The sequence below is a fragment of the Scylla paramamosain genome, chromosome 7, assembly GCF_035594125.1.
Source record: "Scylla paramamosain isolate STU-SP2022 chromosome 7, ASM3559412v1, whole genome shotgun sequence".
Lineage (NCBI taxonomy): Eukaryota > Metazoa > Arthropoda > Malacostraca > Decapoda > Portunidae > Scylla > Scylla paramamosain.
In genome coordinates, this window is record NC_087157.1 from 18,715,067 (window position 1) to 18,733,245 (window position 18,179).

Below are 18,179 nucleotides of genomic sequence, written 5' to 3' on the forward strand. Positions count from 1 at the left end.
ATTCTTACAGAGCATTATAGTGAACATGTGAGGCAGAGATAAACAGACAGACGCAGACAGACAGATTGATTTACAACACTTAGTAACATGTACTTGTTATAAGCAATTCTAAGTGACCATTACTTTCCCGTTCATTCCCATTCATTGAAGCATTTCAGTGTTGAGACGCAAAGATAGTGTAAGTGTTGAGGCAGCGGTGGTAGTGGCCCCTTCACCTCGCAGCGAGGCAGGAAGGGGAGGCGAGGGACACCAGCAGTGACTGGCCTGAAGGCGCCTTGCGTCCCGCCTCCTCTGTGCGACCCTCTCCCTTGATTGCCTTCATGCATCAATCGCAGCATGACTTGTGCTCCTCCTCTTCAGTCTCACTTAACTACCACCTTCATATTCTAGACACCGCTGAATGTTGGCAAGCTTTACATTTATTATTTTTGCTTCTTTTTATTTTCTTATTTGATCTTGTTATATATGTAATGGTGTTTGTTCGTTTTATTTTGTTGCAGCTGTTGTGCATATTTAACATTCTCAGCGTTTGAAGTGTGTTCTGTTTTCAGTGTTGTTTTCCATGTATCCATGTGTTCTTGCTCGGAGGAATTTGACACGTTTTATTTATGACATTTCGTGTTTTTGTTCAGTATTTATTCTTTCCTCTTTTGTTCATGTGTATGTTGTTAACTCATGCAGTAAATGATTTCTGGTGGTTCTGTTTATGATGCTTCATTTTTAGCTCTTTTTAGAATAGTGAAGCTGCATCACTTTTTTATGTGGATGTTTTGATATTTTCAGGAAAGGATGGCAGGTGGTGCCGCGGTGAACACTCCCAACACATGCAGGAGGAAAGTGAGTACCTGCTTCATTACATCATGTGCCCTCTATTTTGGAACTCGCTGTTAAACCCTTTTTCTTTTTTTTTATTCATGTCAACGGAAACCTGTTACTGTTGCCTGCCTTTCTCCTGTCAGCTTCCCACGAATCTGTGAAGGAAAGAAAGGATGTGCTTCCATGGTATCGTGTCAGTAGTGTTATCCATTGAAGGATTAGTTTAAACCTTTTTCCAATGCGTTGTTTTTGTCTCCCATTTTTCTGCCTTCTCAGGGTATATATAAGAAAGAAGACAGAATGTAAATTTAGTCTATAATGTCCATTTCAACATCTTAAGGGAAAAAAGTCCTTTGAGGATTGACCGAGAATCTTTTTCAAAACTAAAATTTTTGTATTCCAGTCTTCGTGTGCTTATTTTAATGTATGCATAGAGAAAAGAAGGATACGAAATCATATGTTTTCTTTAATGGTGTCATCTTTTTGGTATAAATATTTACATAGAGATTCAATTGAAACCTAACAATTAGCTGTCATTTTTGCGTTCGTTTAATATATATATATATATATATATATATATATATATATATATATATATATATATATATATATATATATATATATATATATATATATATATATATATATATATATATATATCTTTTGTATGTACGAATATATGAGTGAAGAAAGGAAAGATGTAATTACAAAAAACTTTCCACAATAACAGGAATATTCACTTGAGGACTTTTTAGGTAACAAATATCAGATCTAATTTATATGTCTATTTATCCTTTAGTGTGTTTTACCGTTATGTAGATTAATAATATTTTGCACGTTATGATAAAGTGTCCTTGGAAAGTATTACTGTAACACATTTCATTTAGTGTGAATTTGGTTTCCACGTAAAAAAAAAAAAAAAAAAGAAAACTTTCCTTCTATGGAGAAAAGATATTTATATTTTCTTTGTTCAATTGGTATTGATATTATTTTTAACTCTGATTTCCCGGGAAGCGTTACCACCATGATATTTGTGACCTAACCTAAGGTAACTTTTTAGCGTCATAACCTTTGTTGCAGCTTTATTCAAGTAAAATCAAAGAGAGGAAAGCTTGTATAGTTCTGTGAAGTGTTCTTATTTGTCTCTGTGTGTGTTGATTGTCGCCTTGAAAAGTCAAGGTGACGTGGGCCTTGATGACTAGAGCCGGCCCACACTATTTGTCTCCCTTTTTTTAGAGACTCGTCGTTGTAGATTTCTGAAAATATTAGTTTTCCTCACGTTTTTATTTTCCTTGTCAGCGAATGAAAGATAATTTATGATTTTCTTAATCATTTAGTAACGTATTTAATATCTTTGGAGGGATCATTCCCGTAGCGGAGCGAGGGGGCTCTATTTTTGTTACCGCACATCTGTACACCCCACCGCTCCCGCCTGGCCCTGGAGGGCACAACGATGATTTGGCCAGGAGCACCTTTTGATGTCCATCGTATAGAAAAGTTTCGATTTCATTTTCGGAAACACTTCTTGGTAACTTTTGAAGGCGTATCTTTGTTATTTTATTTAATTTCTTCGTCAGACTCACCTTTTTTTGCTGTATTTTGCATATTTCGATTTATCGGCATGTGGGCGAAGGTTTCTGCCTCGCAACTCGCACAACTATCGCCTCATCACTACAGATCGAGCTCGAGCGCACAAAATGTGCCAATTATTTGCCATAACTCACTTCATATACGGGAAGGGGTTGTGGGAAGATGGTGTTGTGAGGAGTAAACATAGGAGAAATTAGTTAAATCTAGAAAGGTAGCTAGGTCAGGGAAGGTGAGAAATAGCTGAAGTATTTACCACACAAAATGTAGCAGTATTTTGAATAAAATAGACTTGCTTAGAAGAATAGTGTGTGTAGAGAAATTTGATATCATTGCTTTAACTGAAACTTGGTTAGATATGTGAGGAAAAGTATTTAATCCAGAGGTTAAGATAGATGGTTATACATTGTTCTATAAAGATATGGAAAACAGGAGAGGAGGAGGCGTCGCGTTATACGTTAAGGACACATTACAGTGTTGTATTAACAGTAGAATTAAAACAGATAACAAAGCAGAGTCGATATGGGTAGATATTAAGGAAGGATAACATTCAGTAGTACTGGGAGTAGTGTACAGACTACCGACCAGTACAAAGGAAATTAACACCTCACTGTGGCAGGAAATAAATAGAGCAGGCAGGTACAGTCAGGTATGTGTGGTAGGAGATTTTAATTTTAGGAATATCGACTGGAGTCTGATGGTGGGTAAGAAGGAATCACAGGAATTTCTTCAGGTAATTCAGGTAGTCGTAGAACCCACAAGGGGGAATAATATTCTAGATTTAATTCTTACTAACAGGGAGGAAGCAGTCACGCAGGTAGAGGTTGGAGGACAGCTAGGTAACAGTGACCATAGGGAAATTAGGTACAATTTAAAATAGGAAGAAACTTTTAGAAGCAAAAACACTAGTAAAATACTTGACTTTAGGAGAGCAGAATTTGAGGAATTAAAAAGGTACCTCCAAGGAGTTGACTGGCAACGGATGCAGGGTGAGGTCAGGTCCGGGACGGAGTTGAGAGAGATAAGGCAAGATGTGAGAGGTGAGGTGAGGTGTGAGGGTGTAGGACAAGAGGAGGTAAGATGTGTTCGGAAGGGGCGGAGGAGAGAGGGAGGGGTATATGGGTGTGAGTATGGTGGAATGTCAGGTCATGCTGAAATGAGAGAGGTGAGGTCGAGGCGAGTAGATGAGGGAGTAGAGAGGATGGTAGGGGCCGAGATGAGGGAGTTAGGTGAAGTAAATGTAGACGAATTGTATAAATATTTCGTAGATAAAGTTCATATAGGTCAGTTGGCATATATCCCGTATAGCGCAATAAGATCACAGAAAAATTATCCTAAATGGATGACTGCTTTGTTAAAACATTATATAGGGTGAAAGAGAAGTATATATAAGAGATTAAGGGCAGGTGAAGAAGTTTTAAGGTCACAATATAATGAATTAGTTAGAACAGTCAGGAACTTAACGAGGAAAGCTAAGGGCAATTATGAATTAAGTGTAGGCAGTCATGTGAAGACAGACCCCAAGGGATTTTACCAGGAATAGAGGACGAAGAATAAGGATACTATAGGTCTATTAAAAGCATCAGATGGGGAACTGGTTAGTTCTGAGGAGGAGATTAGTAAAATTCTGAATGAGTATTTTTTATCTGTCTTCACCCAGGAAAACATGCAGGATATGCCAGATAGTGAACAGATGTTTAGAGCAGATGAGAATGAGAAGCTGACAGATATTTCCCTAACTAGAGAGATAGTGGAAGAAGAGATAGATATGCTAAAAAAAAGTTCAAGACACCAGGACCAGATGAAATATATCCCAGAGTACTTAAGGAATGCAAAGAGGTTATTAGTGAACCGTTAGTTTCTGTCTTTAGGAAATCACTTGAGTCAGGTGAGGTACCAGTAATGTGGAGGCAGGCTAATGTAGTACTCATCTTTAAGAAAGGAGATAAAACTTTAGCATCTAACTATAGATCTGTCAGCTTAAATTCAGTTACACTATAGGTAAAATATTAGAGTCAATAATAGCGAGGAACATTAGGTAACATTTAGACAAACATAACTTGATAAATCAATCACAGCATGGCTTCACGAAGGGGAAGTCTTGCATGACAAACTTGTTAAGTTTTTAGAGTAAGGTGTACGAAGCAGTAGATAATGGTAATATGTATGATATCTTATATCTGGACCTTACTAAAGCATTTGACAAGGTACCCCATGAAAGGCTCCTGAGAAAGGTTAGGGCACACGGGATAGATGGGAAGTTGTTAGGCTGGATAGGGTCATGGCTTAGCGAGAGGCGAGAAAGAGTTGTAATAAACGGCTCGAAATCCGAGTGAGGTCATGTAATCAGTGGGGTGCCACAGGGATCAGTATTAGGGACATTGTTATTTCTAATATATATCAATGACTTGGATAGTGGAATTAGTAGTGATGTTAGTAAATATGCGTATGACACAAAGATAGATTAATTAGATCAGAAACGGGTGCCTTCGCCTTGCAGGCAGATTTAGATAGGATGAATGAATGGACGGACATATGCCAAAAACAATTTAATATCAATAAATGCAAAGTACTTAGCGTAGGTAGAGGAAACCCACACAGTAGGTACACATTAAACGAACAATCTCTGGTAGTTACAGGGTACGCGAAAGATTTAGGAGTTATAGTTAGCTCTGAACTCCGTCTAGGAAAACAATGCATAGAGGCCAGAAACAGGACAGATAGGGTACTAGGATTCATTTTTAGGAGTGTTAAAAGTTGAAGGCCGGAAGAAATATTAATGATATTCTTGACGCTGGTCAGACCTCATCTAGACTACGTTGTGCAATTCTGGTCCAGAAGACCAGGGAAGATATAGGTCTATTAGAATCAGTACAGAGGAGAATGACAGAAAGGATACAGGGGATGAGGAGTATTCCTTACGAGGCGTGATTGAAGTTATTAAATTTACATTCTTTAGAGAGACGTAGGTTAAGAGGGGACGTGATGGAAGTCTTTAAGTGGTATAAGGGTTATAACAAGGGGGATGTAAGCAAAATTCTTTGGATCAGCATCCAGGGTAGAACAAGAAATAGCAGGTTCAAGCTTGGAAAATTTAAGTTTAGGAAGGAGATAGTAAAAATTGATTCTTGAATAGAGTGGTAGATGAGTGGAACGGACTCATTAATCATGTTGTTAGTGCTAGGACATTAGAGAGCTTTAAGAGAAGATTAGACAGGTTTATGGATGGGGATAATAGATGGAAATAGGTAGGTATATTTCATAAAGGGACTGCCACGTGTAAGCCTGGTCGCTTCTTGCAGCTTCCTTTATTTCTTATGTTCTTATGTTCTTATGATAGCCAGTCTTGGTTGACACCATCAGACTCAGACACTTTTTTTTTTTTTTCTTTTTGTCTTTAGGGTCTAACACAGTCCTTTGATTTTGTGTTTATCTTGTCTGATGCAGCAGCGGCGGGAGCTTTTTCCTTCCTCGCGGCCAGACGACGCGGACTGGCTTTTTCCTGCTCCCCCTGACACACTCACAGTTTACCGGTGAGTGAAGGGGACGGAGCTGTTTTTGTAGCGCAGTGTACGTCCTTCCATTTTTAGGTTGACATTTAAGTGAAGCCTGTCATGCTTGCCTATGTTTTTCCATGTGCATGTAAGGTAAGGCTGCTTGGCAAAGTGTCTGACTCACTGCAGACACTTGCTTTATGCTGTACTGTAATAAGCAAGTAATTTCTCAATGTAAAGGAAACAGTGAGTCACAAAAGTGCCTCTCTGTACGATGTGGTAATGAAAAGCAGAATATGAAATAAATAGATAGTAAATAAGTGAATAAATAAATAAATAAATAGATGGACGAATTAATGCATACCCTAGAGAACATTTCATACCTGCTGAGCTTACCATAGCAAATACACTGATATGCTACAAAAAATGCACACAAGTATATGAAGATGGAAAAAAAACGTGGGAAGTCTGTCTTGTGTTGTTATTTCTATGGTTACTGCTCTTCAGAATTTGCCATCAGCATGCGTCTCTCCTTCCCCACGCTGACGCTACACAAGACTTTCACCTTTATTCCGTTCCCTTTCAATAGTCCAGGAGTCAAGCAATATCTTCATTCTTTCATCCCTTTCATTGGTAAAACTCTGGAATTCTCTGCCTGTTTCTGTTTTTTCCCCTTCTTGGGACTAGTTGTTTTAAGAGTATTGAGGCACTTCCAGAAACATTTTTTTTTTTTTATTGACTTTTATTTTTTTTTATTTAATTTTTTTTGTCTGTATGTATGGAAGCGGCAACTGAAAAAAAATTTTTTTTTTTGTTCCTCTGTTTGCCATTCGCCAAGAAGATATGAGAGCGTGAGTATAAATAATGGCTATATGCAGATGTAAGAATACCATTTTTTAGTGACTCTAAATTAAACATGCATTGCATTGTTTACTCCAGTTTACTCAAGTTGAACCGTCCAATATCTTTTGCATGTAAATGATTTTTGTGTTCACCTATTTGAATTTTTATTTCCAAATGCAGCTCCATGTTTTTAAGAAGCACAGAGGGTTGGAGAAAGACAAATCCTTCCTGAGTGTTAATAGGTGAATGTTAATAACAGAAGTAGTAGCAATAGTAGTAGTAGTAGTAATAGTAGTAGTAGTAGTAGATGTTGTTGTTGTTGTTGTTTTTGTTGTTGTCGTTGTTGTTGTAGTAAAGAGCAAGATTATTATCTGGAGTGACACCAATTCAGTTTTTGTATAATTTGTATTTTCTTACTATTATTCCACACCTTGTCAATCCACGCAAGGAAAAAAAAGAAAAGCAATAAAAGAAAACGTATATTAAAAAAGTGAGAGGCAAGACCAGCAAGTGAAACACGCCCTGCCTTCTCCATAGACTTGACGTGTTTACTGCCGCGCTTCCTGCCTGATAATTATACAGTCTTACGCTGGAGGCGCTTAATGTGGTGCATTTGTATGAAAGAATTTACTTTTTGCCTTGAATCTCTCTCTCTCTTTCTCTCTCTCTCTCTCTCTCTCTCTCTCTCTCTCTCTCTCTCTCTCTCTCTCTCTCTCTCTCTCTCTCTCTCTCTCTCTCTCTCTCTCTCTCTCTCTCTCTCTCTCTCTCTCTCTCTCTCTCTGTGACGCGCAACAGTGTGGGTGTCGTGAGCAGAGCAAACGGCCAAATGTGCGGCGACTAGCCAGTGTTTGCGTGCGCTGCGTGGAGCGTGCAGTTTGGATGTCAAAGAGGAATGCAAGTGGTCGGGATAAGGCGGAGGAGGAGTAGGAGCAGTAGGAAGAGGAGGAGGAGGCGTAGCGTAGCGTGGTCTGGATGGCGTGCAGGATTATGTGACGCTCAGAGGCAGCTTCCCTACACTGTAAGCTTCTATTAGAGTGAGCCACGTGACGGGGTGCGCTCTCAGGGTGATTGCTTGTATTCTATGTAGCCTGGCGGGGCTGTGGCACTCCCTGCAGGTTATTGGCTCAGGAGGGTGAGGTAATGTCGGATGTTAGTGTGGTACTCTGCTGTGGGTGAAGGGTTGTGTTTGTAATGATACAGCGCCTAAAGTTTGTTAAAGTGATGCAGGTTGGAGAGCATAAATACAGTGACATCATCACCACTATAGTCTCTCCCTTTACGCTGCAACGGAATGATGTAGTAGTGGTGATGTAGTCTGGGACAATGATGTACACTAGAAAAAATAGATAAAGATCCCAGTAATATCAACAGTTCCATTCTCGTGAAAGGTTTAGTGTTCCTCCATTATTTTCTTCATCTTCAGCATTTCCACTTTATGTTCACTTAACTTGACAAGTGTGTTCCACGTGTGTCATTTTACACTCCTTCATATCATGATTTATACAAAAACAAAAACCATACTGTTATTTTATTCCTTTTCATATCCTCACACAGAGGACAATTTTTAACAATAAATAGGGCTAAACTTCAGCCTCACCTCCGCCATCTCCTTTTAATTTGTCTGAAGAAAGGAAAAAATCTAAGTTCTTTTCCATATTTTCATTCATATACTCGTAGATCATTAATAATGTATAGGATTAAAATATAGCCTTAATCCCTCTATGCCCTTTTTACCGTGATATCTTTTGCCCCTACACGCTGGTATGGTCCGCCTGGCCCTCTTCCCCGGCCCCTTCCCCCTGACAGACCCGCGTGTGGCCGTGAAGTGTGGCTCCCCAAGTGGTCATCCAATATTGCTCTTAAAAATGGTCCCGTGATGCGTCTACAGAATGGTTGCTGAAAGCGGGTTACTTGGGTGAGGGGAGAGGGGGACTGATGTGGCCCTCTGGCCTAGAACTCTCTCTCTCTCTCTCTCTCTCTCTCTCTCTCTCTCTCTCTCTCTCTCTCTCTCTCTCTCTCTCTCTCTCTCTCTCTCTCTCTCTCTCTCTCTCTCTCTCTCTCTCTCTTTTTTTTTTTTTTTTTTTTTATTTATACAAATCTACATGATATGTGTTTACAGAGTTGTAGTACATATACTTTACATATTTCATACAACAATTTAGGCTAAAGAAGTCACTGTTAATGCCTTCTATCTGAAAGCCTCTCTCTGTTTGTCTGTTGCAACCACACATTCACTGCAGTCTTGAACTGCTGCCTGGTCCAGCCCTCAACACTTGGCTGCACTGTAACAAACTCGTTCCACCAGCCAATGTATGTGTTCAGAAACTGTCTTTGATGGTGCCACGTTCTGCACCTGGGCTGGTGCAGCTCCCCAGGGGCACGTGTGACAGCTCTGGTGGTGACTTCGGCATGTCGGGCAGGCTGCCGGAGAGCCTGTAGGTGTGGCACCCGTTGCTGTTGCACCTTGAACATGACGGTGAGGCCCGCCACGTCTCGTCGGTGCTGGAGGGTGTGCAGTGCAGGCTGAAGGCCGAGCTCACTGTTCCTGATGAGTCTCGCCGCTCGGTCCTGCACCTTGTCCAGGAGAGCTAGGTGCTTGTTTGCCGCGCCGCCCCAGGCCAGGCACGCGTACTCCAAGGAGGAGCGGACCTGCGCCTTGTAGAGTAACTCCAGTCCCTTGGCGTCAAGGAGGTAGGAGATTCTCCTCAGGGATGCCAGCTTCCCTGAGGCCTCTCTGGCGAGTCGCTCCACGTGGGTTCTGAAGGTCAACTTACGGTCGTAAGTGACCCCCAGCACCTCCACCTCATCCCGCGGCGTCAGTGTCTCCCCGTTGAAGGTGAGGCGCGGGGCTCTACTTGTCCTGTTGATAGTGAGCTGCTGGGTTTTGTGAGCGGCAAACTTTACTTGCCACTTCCTTCCCCAGGCTGCAACACGGCTCAGGGTGGCGTTGATGTCGTGGTTGGCTGCAGCTTCCTCCTCCAGTCCGTAGCTGTGGGATAGTGTTATGTCATCTGCAAACGCCTTCGCGGTAGGAACGAGGTGCATCAGATCATTGACATACACATTCCACAGCAAAGGGCCGAGGCAGCTCCCTTGAGGAACACCTGCCCTTATGGGCTGTGGATTTGATTCCCGCCCATTGATGATTACTTTGAGATGTCTGTCTCTCAAGTAATTCTCAAAGAGCTGGAGGAGAGCCCCGTCCACGCCTATAGCACGGAGCTTTGTGGTGAGGGCTGCGTGCCACACTTTGTCGAACGCCCCCTCGATGTCAAGAGCCACGACAGCCGTGGTCTTCCCTTGGTCCAAGGCCCCACTCCACTCCGTCGAGAGGAGCAGGTGCAGGTCTGCCGCCGACCTCCCCTGCCTGAACCCAAACTGTCTGTTGCTCAGCAGGTGGTGCCTCTCGAGGTGCCGCGTGACTCTCGAGGCCACAACAGTTTCCAGCACTTTGCTCAGCACAGGCAGCAGGGACACGGGTCTGTAGTTTTTTGCCTCTGTCTTTGCATTTTTCTTGTGCAGAGGCACCACACTACTCCCCTTCCACATTTCAGGCCATGTGGCGTTGCTGAGGCAGTGGTTAAAGAGTGAAGCGAGTGGGCGCGCCAGCTCCGCAGCACACTGTCGGAGTACGCGGGGACTAATGTCCTGTGGCGCCACCGCTTTTTTCTCGTCCAAGTTTGCGAGTATCACTTTCACTTCTCTCTCTCTCTCTCTCTCTCTCTCTCTCTCTCTCTCTCTCTCTCTCTCTCTCTCTCTCTCTCTCTCTCTCTCTCTCTCTCTCTCTCTCTCTCTCTCTCTCTCTCTCTCTCTCTCTCTCTCTCTCTCTCTCTCTCTCTCTCTCTCTCTCTCTCTCTCTCTCTCTCTCTCTCTCTCTCTCTCTCTCTCTCTCTCTCTATTGATACCACGTGGTATAGAAAAACCACAGAGAACTTGAGAGAATAGTGAGGGAAAGAGTTGTGGTCTGTCTACTTTTGTTTGTGAGGGAGAGTGTAACTGCATGATAGTTGTGTGATGTGGTGTGTGCGTAGCGCAGGTGAAGGCACAGTTTGGTTGTTGAGGGGTGGTGCAGCATTCTTGCGTTGCGCTTTCCAGGGAAATTACCTCAGAGTGTTACGTCATAATGAATAAGACAAGTGAAGAAGCTTGCTTTCTTTTGAATACCGTCTTTTCGGAAATGTTGATTTTTTTTTTTATTTTGTGCAAGACAAAAAAAAAAAAAAACTTACAATTTTTAGTAGAGTGAAAAAAATCTACAATTCACCCTAAGGAGGAAGAACAGAAAAATTACGAACTATACCACCACCACCACTACTACTACTACTACTACTACTACTACTACTACTACTACTACTACTACTACTACTACTACTACTACTACTACTACTACTACCTCTACTACTACTACTACTACTACTACTACTACTACTACTACTACTACTACTACTACTACTACTACTACTACTACTACTACTACTACTTTAAATATAATACCTCCACCCCATGTTTATTGATGTGTCAATTAGGGGCTCCATTACTTGGAGGTCATTAGCCCCAGCTCTCGCTAATGACTGTGGCATCCAACCATATCTAATACTCTATAATATAAACATTAGTTGTTAACTATAAATTCACTCTACCTCTACTCTATCTACTCTTATGCCACTCTCCACCACTGTAGCCTCGCAGTCGAGGCCTCCTAAGTCTGCAGGTATGGGAGTGGAATGCCTTGTCCCCCTGAGACACAGGAGGGCAGATCTGAGGAGGGAGAATGAGAGACGGCACCTCATCCATGCGACTACTACTACTACCACCACCACCACACCTCACTCTCAACTTCTCCCATTTTCACGAATTCCTCTCTTCTCTTGCTTCGTTATACCATCCTTCATCCTCTCTCCCTTACGTTCCATCCTTCCTTTCGCCGACATAATGCTTGCAACAGAGGCCCCTCCTCTTCCTCCCCCTCCTCCTCCAGTCCCGTAGCATTAGCAGGGCCTTGTGTCCCCTTATAAGCAGGGATGCTTAGTGGAACATGTCGAAATAGCGTTGCCTAGCCGCCGCCGAGTATAGGAGTGTATTAAGGGTGCATTATCTCTAACTGACTGTCTTCAGCCTCTCTCTCACCGCCGCAATGTTGCATATCTAACTGTCTTGTACCGCTATTTTCATGCTAACTACTCTTCTGATCTTTCTAACTGCATGCCTCCCCTCCTTCCGCGGCCTCGCTGCACAAGACTTTCTTCTTTCTCTCACCTCTATTCTGTCCACCTCTCTAACGCAAGAGTTAACCAGTATTCTCAATCATTCATTCCTTTCTCTGTTAAACTCTGGAACTCCCTGTCTGCTTCCGTATTTTCACCTTCCTATGACGTGAACTCCTTCAAGAGGGAGGTTTCAAGACAGCGGACACCACTTCCATCCCCACCCCAGCTAGAGCAGCTGTCATGCAGTTTCGGAGGTTTTTAGCATTACATAAACGTGACTCTTTACATAACAATACATATTTATCTACAGAGCTGACGCCATAATCTCCTTTCTGATATTTATACCGTAATAATTGTTTCGCGCGCCTCATTGTAACCACGTATTTAATTCTGATGTTTGGTAGTTTCTGGTGTGTGTGTGTCGGCAGTGAATTAGTACTAGGGTGTTCGAAGTGCCACACTTAGTGTCTCGAAAACTCAATAACTGGTTCGGTGTGAACCAGTAGTAGGGTCGTGCGAGGTCATGTAAGCGCGGCCAGCTGACACTTCTGGGAAGTTGTGCCGTGTTGTTCCAGTTGGTGCTTTTGAGGGTTGGACCTCCCTAGACTGTACTGATAAGTATACCGATACTTTCATTAATGTTGTGTCCTCAAAGTTAGCTGATACATTCAAACTATGGGTGCGTTGTGAGCAAGTGTCGGGTAGCTATGAGAGGTTAGCGGAACTGGCTATCTTGGAGAATTTTATGGCGAAAATTGACCTAGAGTTCCAGACTTACTGACTTTGCAGACAAGGGAGTTAGAACAGCCGCTCAAGCTGTTGTGTATGCTGATGACTGGTATCTGTTTCCTGGTCTAATAAAAAATAAAAGTAACTTTGTCTCCAAGACCGTTCCCAGCCCACTATGTAATTTCCCCCTCAAAGCTTCAAACAGAAAACCTGTAAGCCGAGTAAGTCTCCTTGTGTCTCACAACACAAATACACCACCACTCACATATCTCCACACGTTCCCTGACAAGCACATATTGTCACAGACTTGACCATAGATAGGTGATAGAAAAAAATCCGGTCGTGCAATCGATTAATTTTGCGTCTATTTTCTTCATTTCCTAACCCCGTCATCATAAGAGCCACCTATTTCTGATGAAAGATTATCTTCTCTTTCTTCCCCCTAAAACTATTGCTCTTTCAAGAAGGTTGTGAGAAGGAGGCTGTTGCTTCTTTGGAATCCACTGTTTCCGGAGGTGTGGTGCAGGCGGTTACAAGTGATATTGCCCCCTGATTATTCCTATTCTCCCTACTCTATTTTGGTGAAGGTTATTACTTCCCAGTACTCTGTAAAGATCCTACAAGATACTGCATCTTCGATCTCTCTATGAGTGAGACTTACCCATATTTGTTGTGGCAGTTCTGACTAAATCTTAATCAACTACATCACTTCAACTATTTCTTTGTTTTATACCTGTGGTCCCTCATGCTAATGATTCTTGTGATACTTCCGCCACGGTTGATGTCTCTTGCGATTCCAGTGATCTTTCAACCTCGACAGACGCCAGTGTCTCGTTGTCTCATCCCACCAAATTCTTTTAGAAGAAAACATAATTTTCTTCGTAATTTGGGAGTAACTTTTAATGTCTTCAGCTCTAATCTATAAATCGTGTAAGGTTTGTCGTCATCAGCACCAGCGAGGGAGTGTAGCCCACCTTCTGTATTAGTGTTAAGAAGCGTGGTCCCGGAAATATCTACTAGCGCAGTCCTCGGGAGTAACTGAAGACAAGACATTATTTTTCAGCGGCAAATTATATCAAATTATATCACCATCAAGTTGAAAGAGGAGGGTAAATATCACCTAATTTTTCTTGGGCAAAACTAAGAATAGAAGAATGGAAAGCAGTCCAAAAAAGGATTTTGTTTTATAGGTTTTGTGTGTGAATGAAGACATGCGAACATTGACTTAACATTCCGAAGTTATGTAAAGAAATGTGTATATATTTTTGCAAGTTATAATCTCCACCCGTATTGTGATAAATTAATGCTAGCAATGCAGCTCTCTGCTGGTATATTACTATTAGTTTGTATAGTTGACAACACAGATAAAATCCGAATGCCGGTGGTGACGCTATACCCTAAATCGCCCACCGAACTGTACGCGAACTGGACCCTCGTGGAGTGCAAGACAAGATGTCCCATCATGCAGCAGAACATTCAGTGGAAGAGGAAAAGAAAACACTACCATCTGGAGGAGTTCTTGCAGCCAAACGTCACGGAGTACACCATTAATAGTAAGACTGTGTTGAAGCTTGATGACTTACTACTTGTGATGTCGACATTCAGATCATACTATTAACAGTTTATATAGACCTGACTTGGAGTGAGATCATATTATTATCAGTTTGTATAGAACCAATGGGGAGTGAGTCTTGCAGCCCCTTAGTCCTCATTAGGTGAGACAGATGTTTTGGACACCCCATACAAGTGCTCCTTAACATTCCAAGCTTATCTCGTAAAGCAGAGACAGTCCCCCACCTGGTGTAGTTGGCTTTGGTCTGCCTCTTCTTCTATCGACCATTTATTTTTCACACATCAAACACAAGCACACTTTTTGGCCTGTATTTCGCTAATTTTACATTTGCTGATTTTTTTTTTTTTCTTTTTCTCATAATTACTGAAGATGTGTGTGTAGTTTTTCGTTGCACTTCATCATGTAGTCACAATTTTTAGACTTGCATTTGTACAATATTTGGAGGTAAAGTAAGCTCTTACACAGTTCGAATGTGTCTAACTTTTTTTTTTTTTTTTTTTTTTAGTCCTTAACCATTCATGTCCAGTGCTTTACAACTCAAGGTGCGAGCAAATGGTTAGAGTAACAATGGCTCCCTGCTTGTATCTAGCCAAAAATATATTTGAATTAATGTATAACAATGATGTACTCGTATCTACATGCAGGAAAGGGAAAGAATTGTCCTGCCACCCTCTCTATCTTCATGTCTCTCCTCTCTCGGGAGATAGTCATTGAATATGGAATGTTATCAGATATGAATGGTTTCAATTTACTGAAGAATCGATGTTATTTTTCGTTCTGGCAGATCTGCAGCCAAACAAATCTTACAAAGTGAGAGTCCTGTTGGCTACCAGTGCTGGCTACCCAGAACACATGATTCGGCTGCCCTGGTACACCGTCAGGATGCCACGCAGCAGCTCTGACTTGCCACGGGATAATGTCTTCCTCATCGTTCATCTCTCCACTTGCAGCCAGAGGCCCACCGAGGTCTTGGTGAGTGCCGTTGTTGAACAACAAACGCCCTCTCGAAGTGATAGCTTTCGTCTTCAATAGTGTGAAGAGGTGTACTTAAGCGGCTATTTAACAACACTGTCATAGTTAACGCTTCAAGTAAAATCTTCAGTTTCTTAGGAGCCTTTCCACGATTCTGTGACTTGCACTCACTATTTCTACATTATCACATTAATGATACTCAGGATTTATGAATCTTATTTTTGCCACAGGTAAATTGGACGCTGGACGCCTCACTGCAGAAGGATCTTGCCAATTATCATGTGTTGTATAACACCTCCACCTCTGTCTGGCAAAAAGAACTCCCAACGACCGAAACTTCCCTAACACTCACATATCTAGGTAACTGTGATAGAAATTAATGAAATCAGTGAAAGATAACAGTGCCCTTGTACATTTTTCTATATCCATGATAATTTGTTTGAATTTTCATATACTTAACTATACTGAACCGCTGCTATATGTGTCATGTCTCTTATCCTAAAGTTCCGAGAACGTGTTACGGCGTGAAGGTCCGAGCCACCTACAGCACCGGGCGAAACAGCACCGAGTCTTACCTGAAGACCATCTGCACACTGCCACGGCCTCCCCACATCCTCTCCCAACACTCCAACACCAACAGGATCAAAGTGAACAAGCTCAGGGTTAGTGTTTATTCCCAGTTCTTTTTACAATCTGTTTTATAACTCTTTCTGTGAAATATGTACGCCAATGTCTATCTATAAGACTGTCACATGATCAGCTGATCTTTATACTTATAGTCTAAATTGATAATTGAGGCTTTGTTTTATTAAGGTATATATATATATATTTTTTAACTGCTACATCATCTCTATCATCATCACCACTATTATCATCATCATGACCACCAGCACTGCCGCTATCATCATCATCATCATCATCATCATCATCATCATCATTCCACCTTCCCTGCACTGGACAACTCCTGGGCATTACCGTAGCATTTACATATCAGTATCATGACCTAGTATCTCATCATGCATACTACTTCATATTGTTCAGTGTGACATTTAGCATTGCTCTTACATCAATTTTAAGTGTTTTTTTTTTTTTTTTTTGTCTAGAACACAAATCTTTTTTTTTCACAGATCATTTTGTTCACAATATCTATTTTCATGTGTATCTTACATTTCCAAGGCCAAGAGGTCGAATTAGGCGGTAAACTTATGATAAAGCTTAATTTTCTGCATTAGATTTGAGGAACGAAAAAAAAAAAAAAAAAAATGTGAGAAAAGTATTACCCTTCATGCTAAGTCCACCTTCCATCACAGACCAAGGTGCTGAACACTACCAGCATGCGCATCACCTGGAAACACACGCCGCGGAAGATCCAGGTCGACTTCTACACCATTAGGGTCGAGAACGTTGAATCAGACCCGAACAGCCAAACGGAAACACCCGAAGACAAGCGGAGTGAGGTGAAGGGGACGCATTTGGAGGCCGCGGGAAGAGGTCCTCGCAGCCCACAGCCGACGAAATACGAAGATTCCCGAGACACGGCTAATATTAAAATATGTACATTTGGTGACGTAAATATGTAACATGATGAATATATAGTTAGTTATGGTATCCAAACTGTGCTTCTCTCTCTCTATGTGTGTGTGTGTGTGTGTGTGTGTGTGTGTGTGTGTGTGTTGATAAGGAGTCCCACACCATGACACACACACACACACACACACACACATCCCTGCAATCGCTCGCTAACACTGCACGCTATACGCTCCTACAGGACCATGAGGTCAAGCTGTACCGAGTCACCAACCGGAAGCTGACGGTGACGAGCCTGAAGCAGGACCACAACTACAAGGTCACCGTCACGGCCTCCACCACCACCCTCACAGGTCACTCCGCCACCACCTACGTCACTCCAGATGAAGGAGGTAAGCACCGCGATTTTAATGCTCAGGACACTGTTAGGAGTGTGGCTTTATTAAATAAAATGAAAAATTAATAAAAATAATAATAAAAACACCATCACCACCACCGCCACCACCACCACCACCAACAACAACAGCAATGATAAAATAAATATAAGAGTTTCATGTGAATAGAGTGAATTTATACAGTGCTCCTTTGTGTTATCTAAAAGTTTAACAAAAATTTAATGTCATTTTATTTGACTCATATAATGTGCATCATGTTTAGCATATTTAAGAAGCAAACCCCCCTGATATCATCCATTGCTTGAGAACCATGAAAAATGTAAAACAATAAAAAAAAGCCTCTAAATCTCCATTCCCCATTCAGTTCCCACGGCGCCGCTGAACGTGACGTGGGTTCCTGCAAGCCCGAAAGATGCCGTTCTCACCTGGAGCCCTCCACGCCTCATCAACGGCCGTTTAGTGCACTACCTGGTGAAATTTTCTCACGATCAGTGTATCATTAAAATGATATGTTAACCATCTATTATTTATTTATACAATATATTTTTGTTATCTGTGTTAAAGAAAATGTAAGTTGTGTTTTGTTGGAATGGGAGAAGTTTGGTACGCTTCTTTGTGGTGTTTTGTTTCACCCACTACCTGTAAACATGGTCGGCCTGGCGGGTTGTCTAAGCCGGCCCACCAATGTACTGTGGGTTGTTGTGTTGGGTGGTCATCTGTGCTACATGTCGAAATGGGACATTTCCTTGCTAGGAATCTTGAAAAGAGAAGGCCAAGAAAAAGACAACCCGTCTGTGTAGTGCGCTTCTAATGTCTCTCTCAACACTTCACAAAACCCGCACAACATCATGTTGTGCTACAGTTCACATCAGCTTCATGTGTTTACCCAAAATACAGAAATAAATATAACAATGTCCTTTTACCCCTAGAAATACTCACTTAAGACATTATAAATGGTACAATAAATGTCAATACCAAAGCTGAAGAAATGTTGGAACCTGAAAGGAAAACGGCGTCAGCTGATTCTATCTAAGGC

General features: G+C 41.8%; 1 protein-coding gene across 2 annotated transcripts; it reads left to right on the top strand.

Moving 5' to 3' along the window:
• Positions 1-770: 770 nt before the first annotated feature.
• LOC135102171 (receptor-type tyrosine-protein phosphatase F-like) lies at positions 771-17,662 on the top strand. Of its 2 annotated transcripts, none has more exons than XM_064006966.1 (7): positions 771-837; positions 15,034-15,221; positions 15,452-15,581; positions 15,726-15,883; positions 16,532-16,775; positions 16,990-17,140; positions 17,508-17,662. In XM_064006966.1, coding segments are annotated over exons 1-6 (735 nt in total). In that variant the 5' UTR covers positions 771-824; the 3' UTR covers positions 16,992-17,140; positions 17,508-17,662. The 2 variants fall into 2 exon arrangements, with proteins under 2 accessions (XP_063863036.1, XP_063863035.1); XM_064006965.1 differs by lacking the exon at positions 771-837 and adding an exon at positions 14,029-14,229.
• Positions 17,663-18,179: the final 517 nt, after the last annotated feature.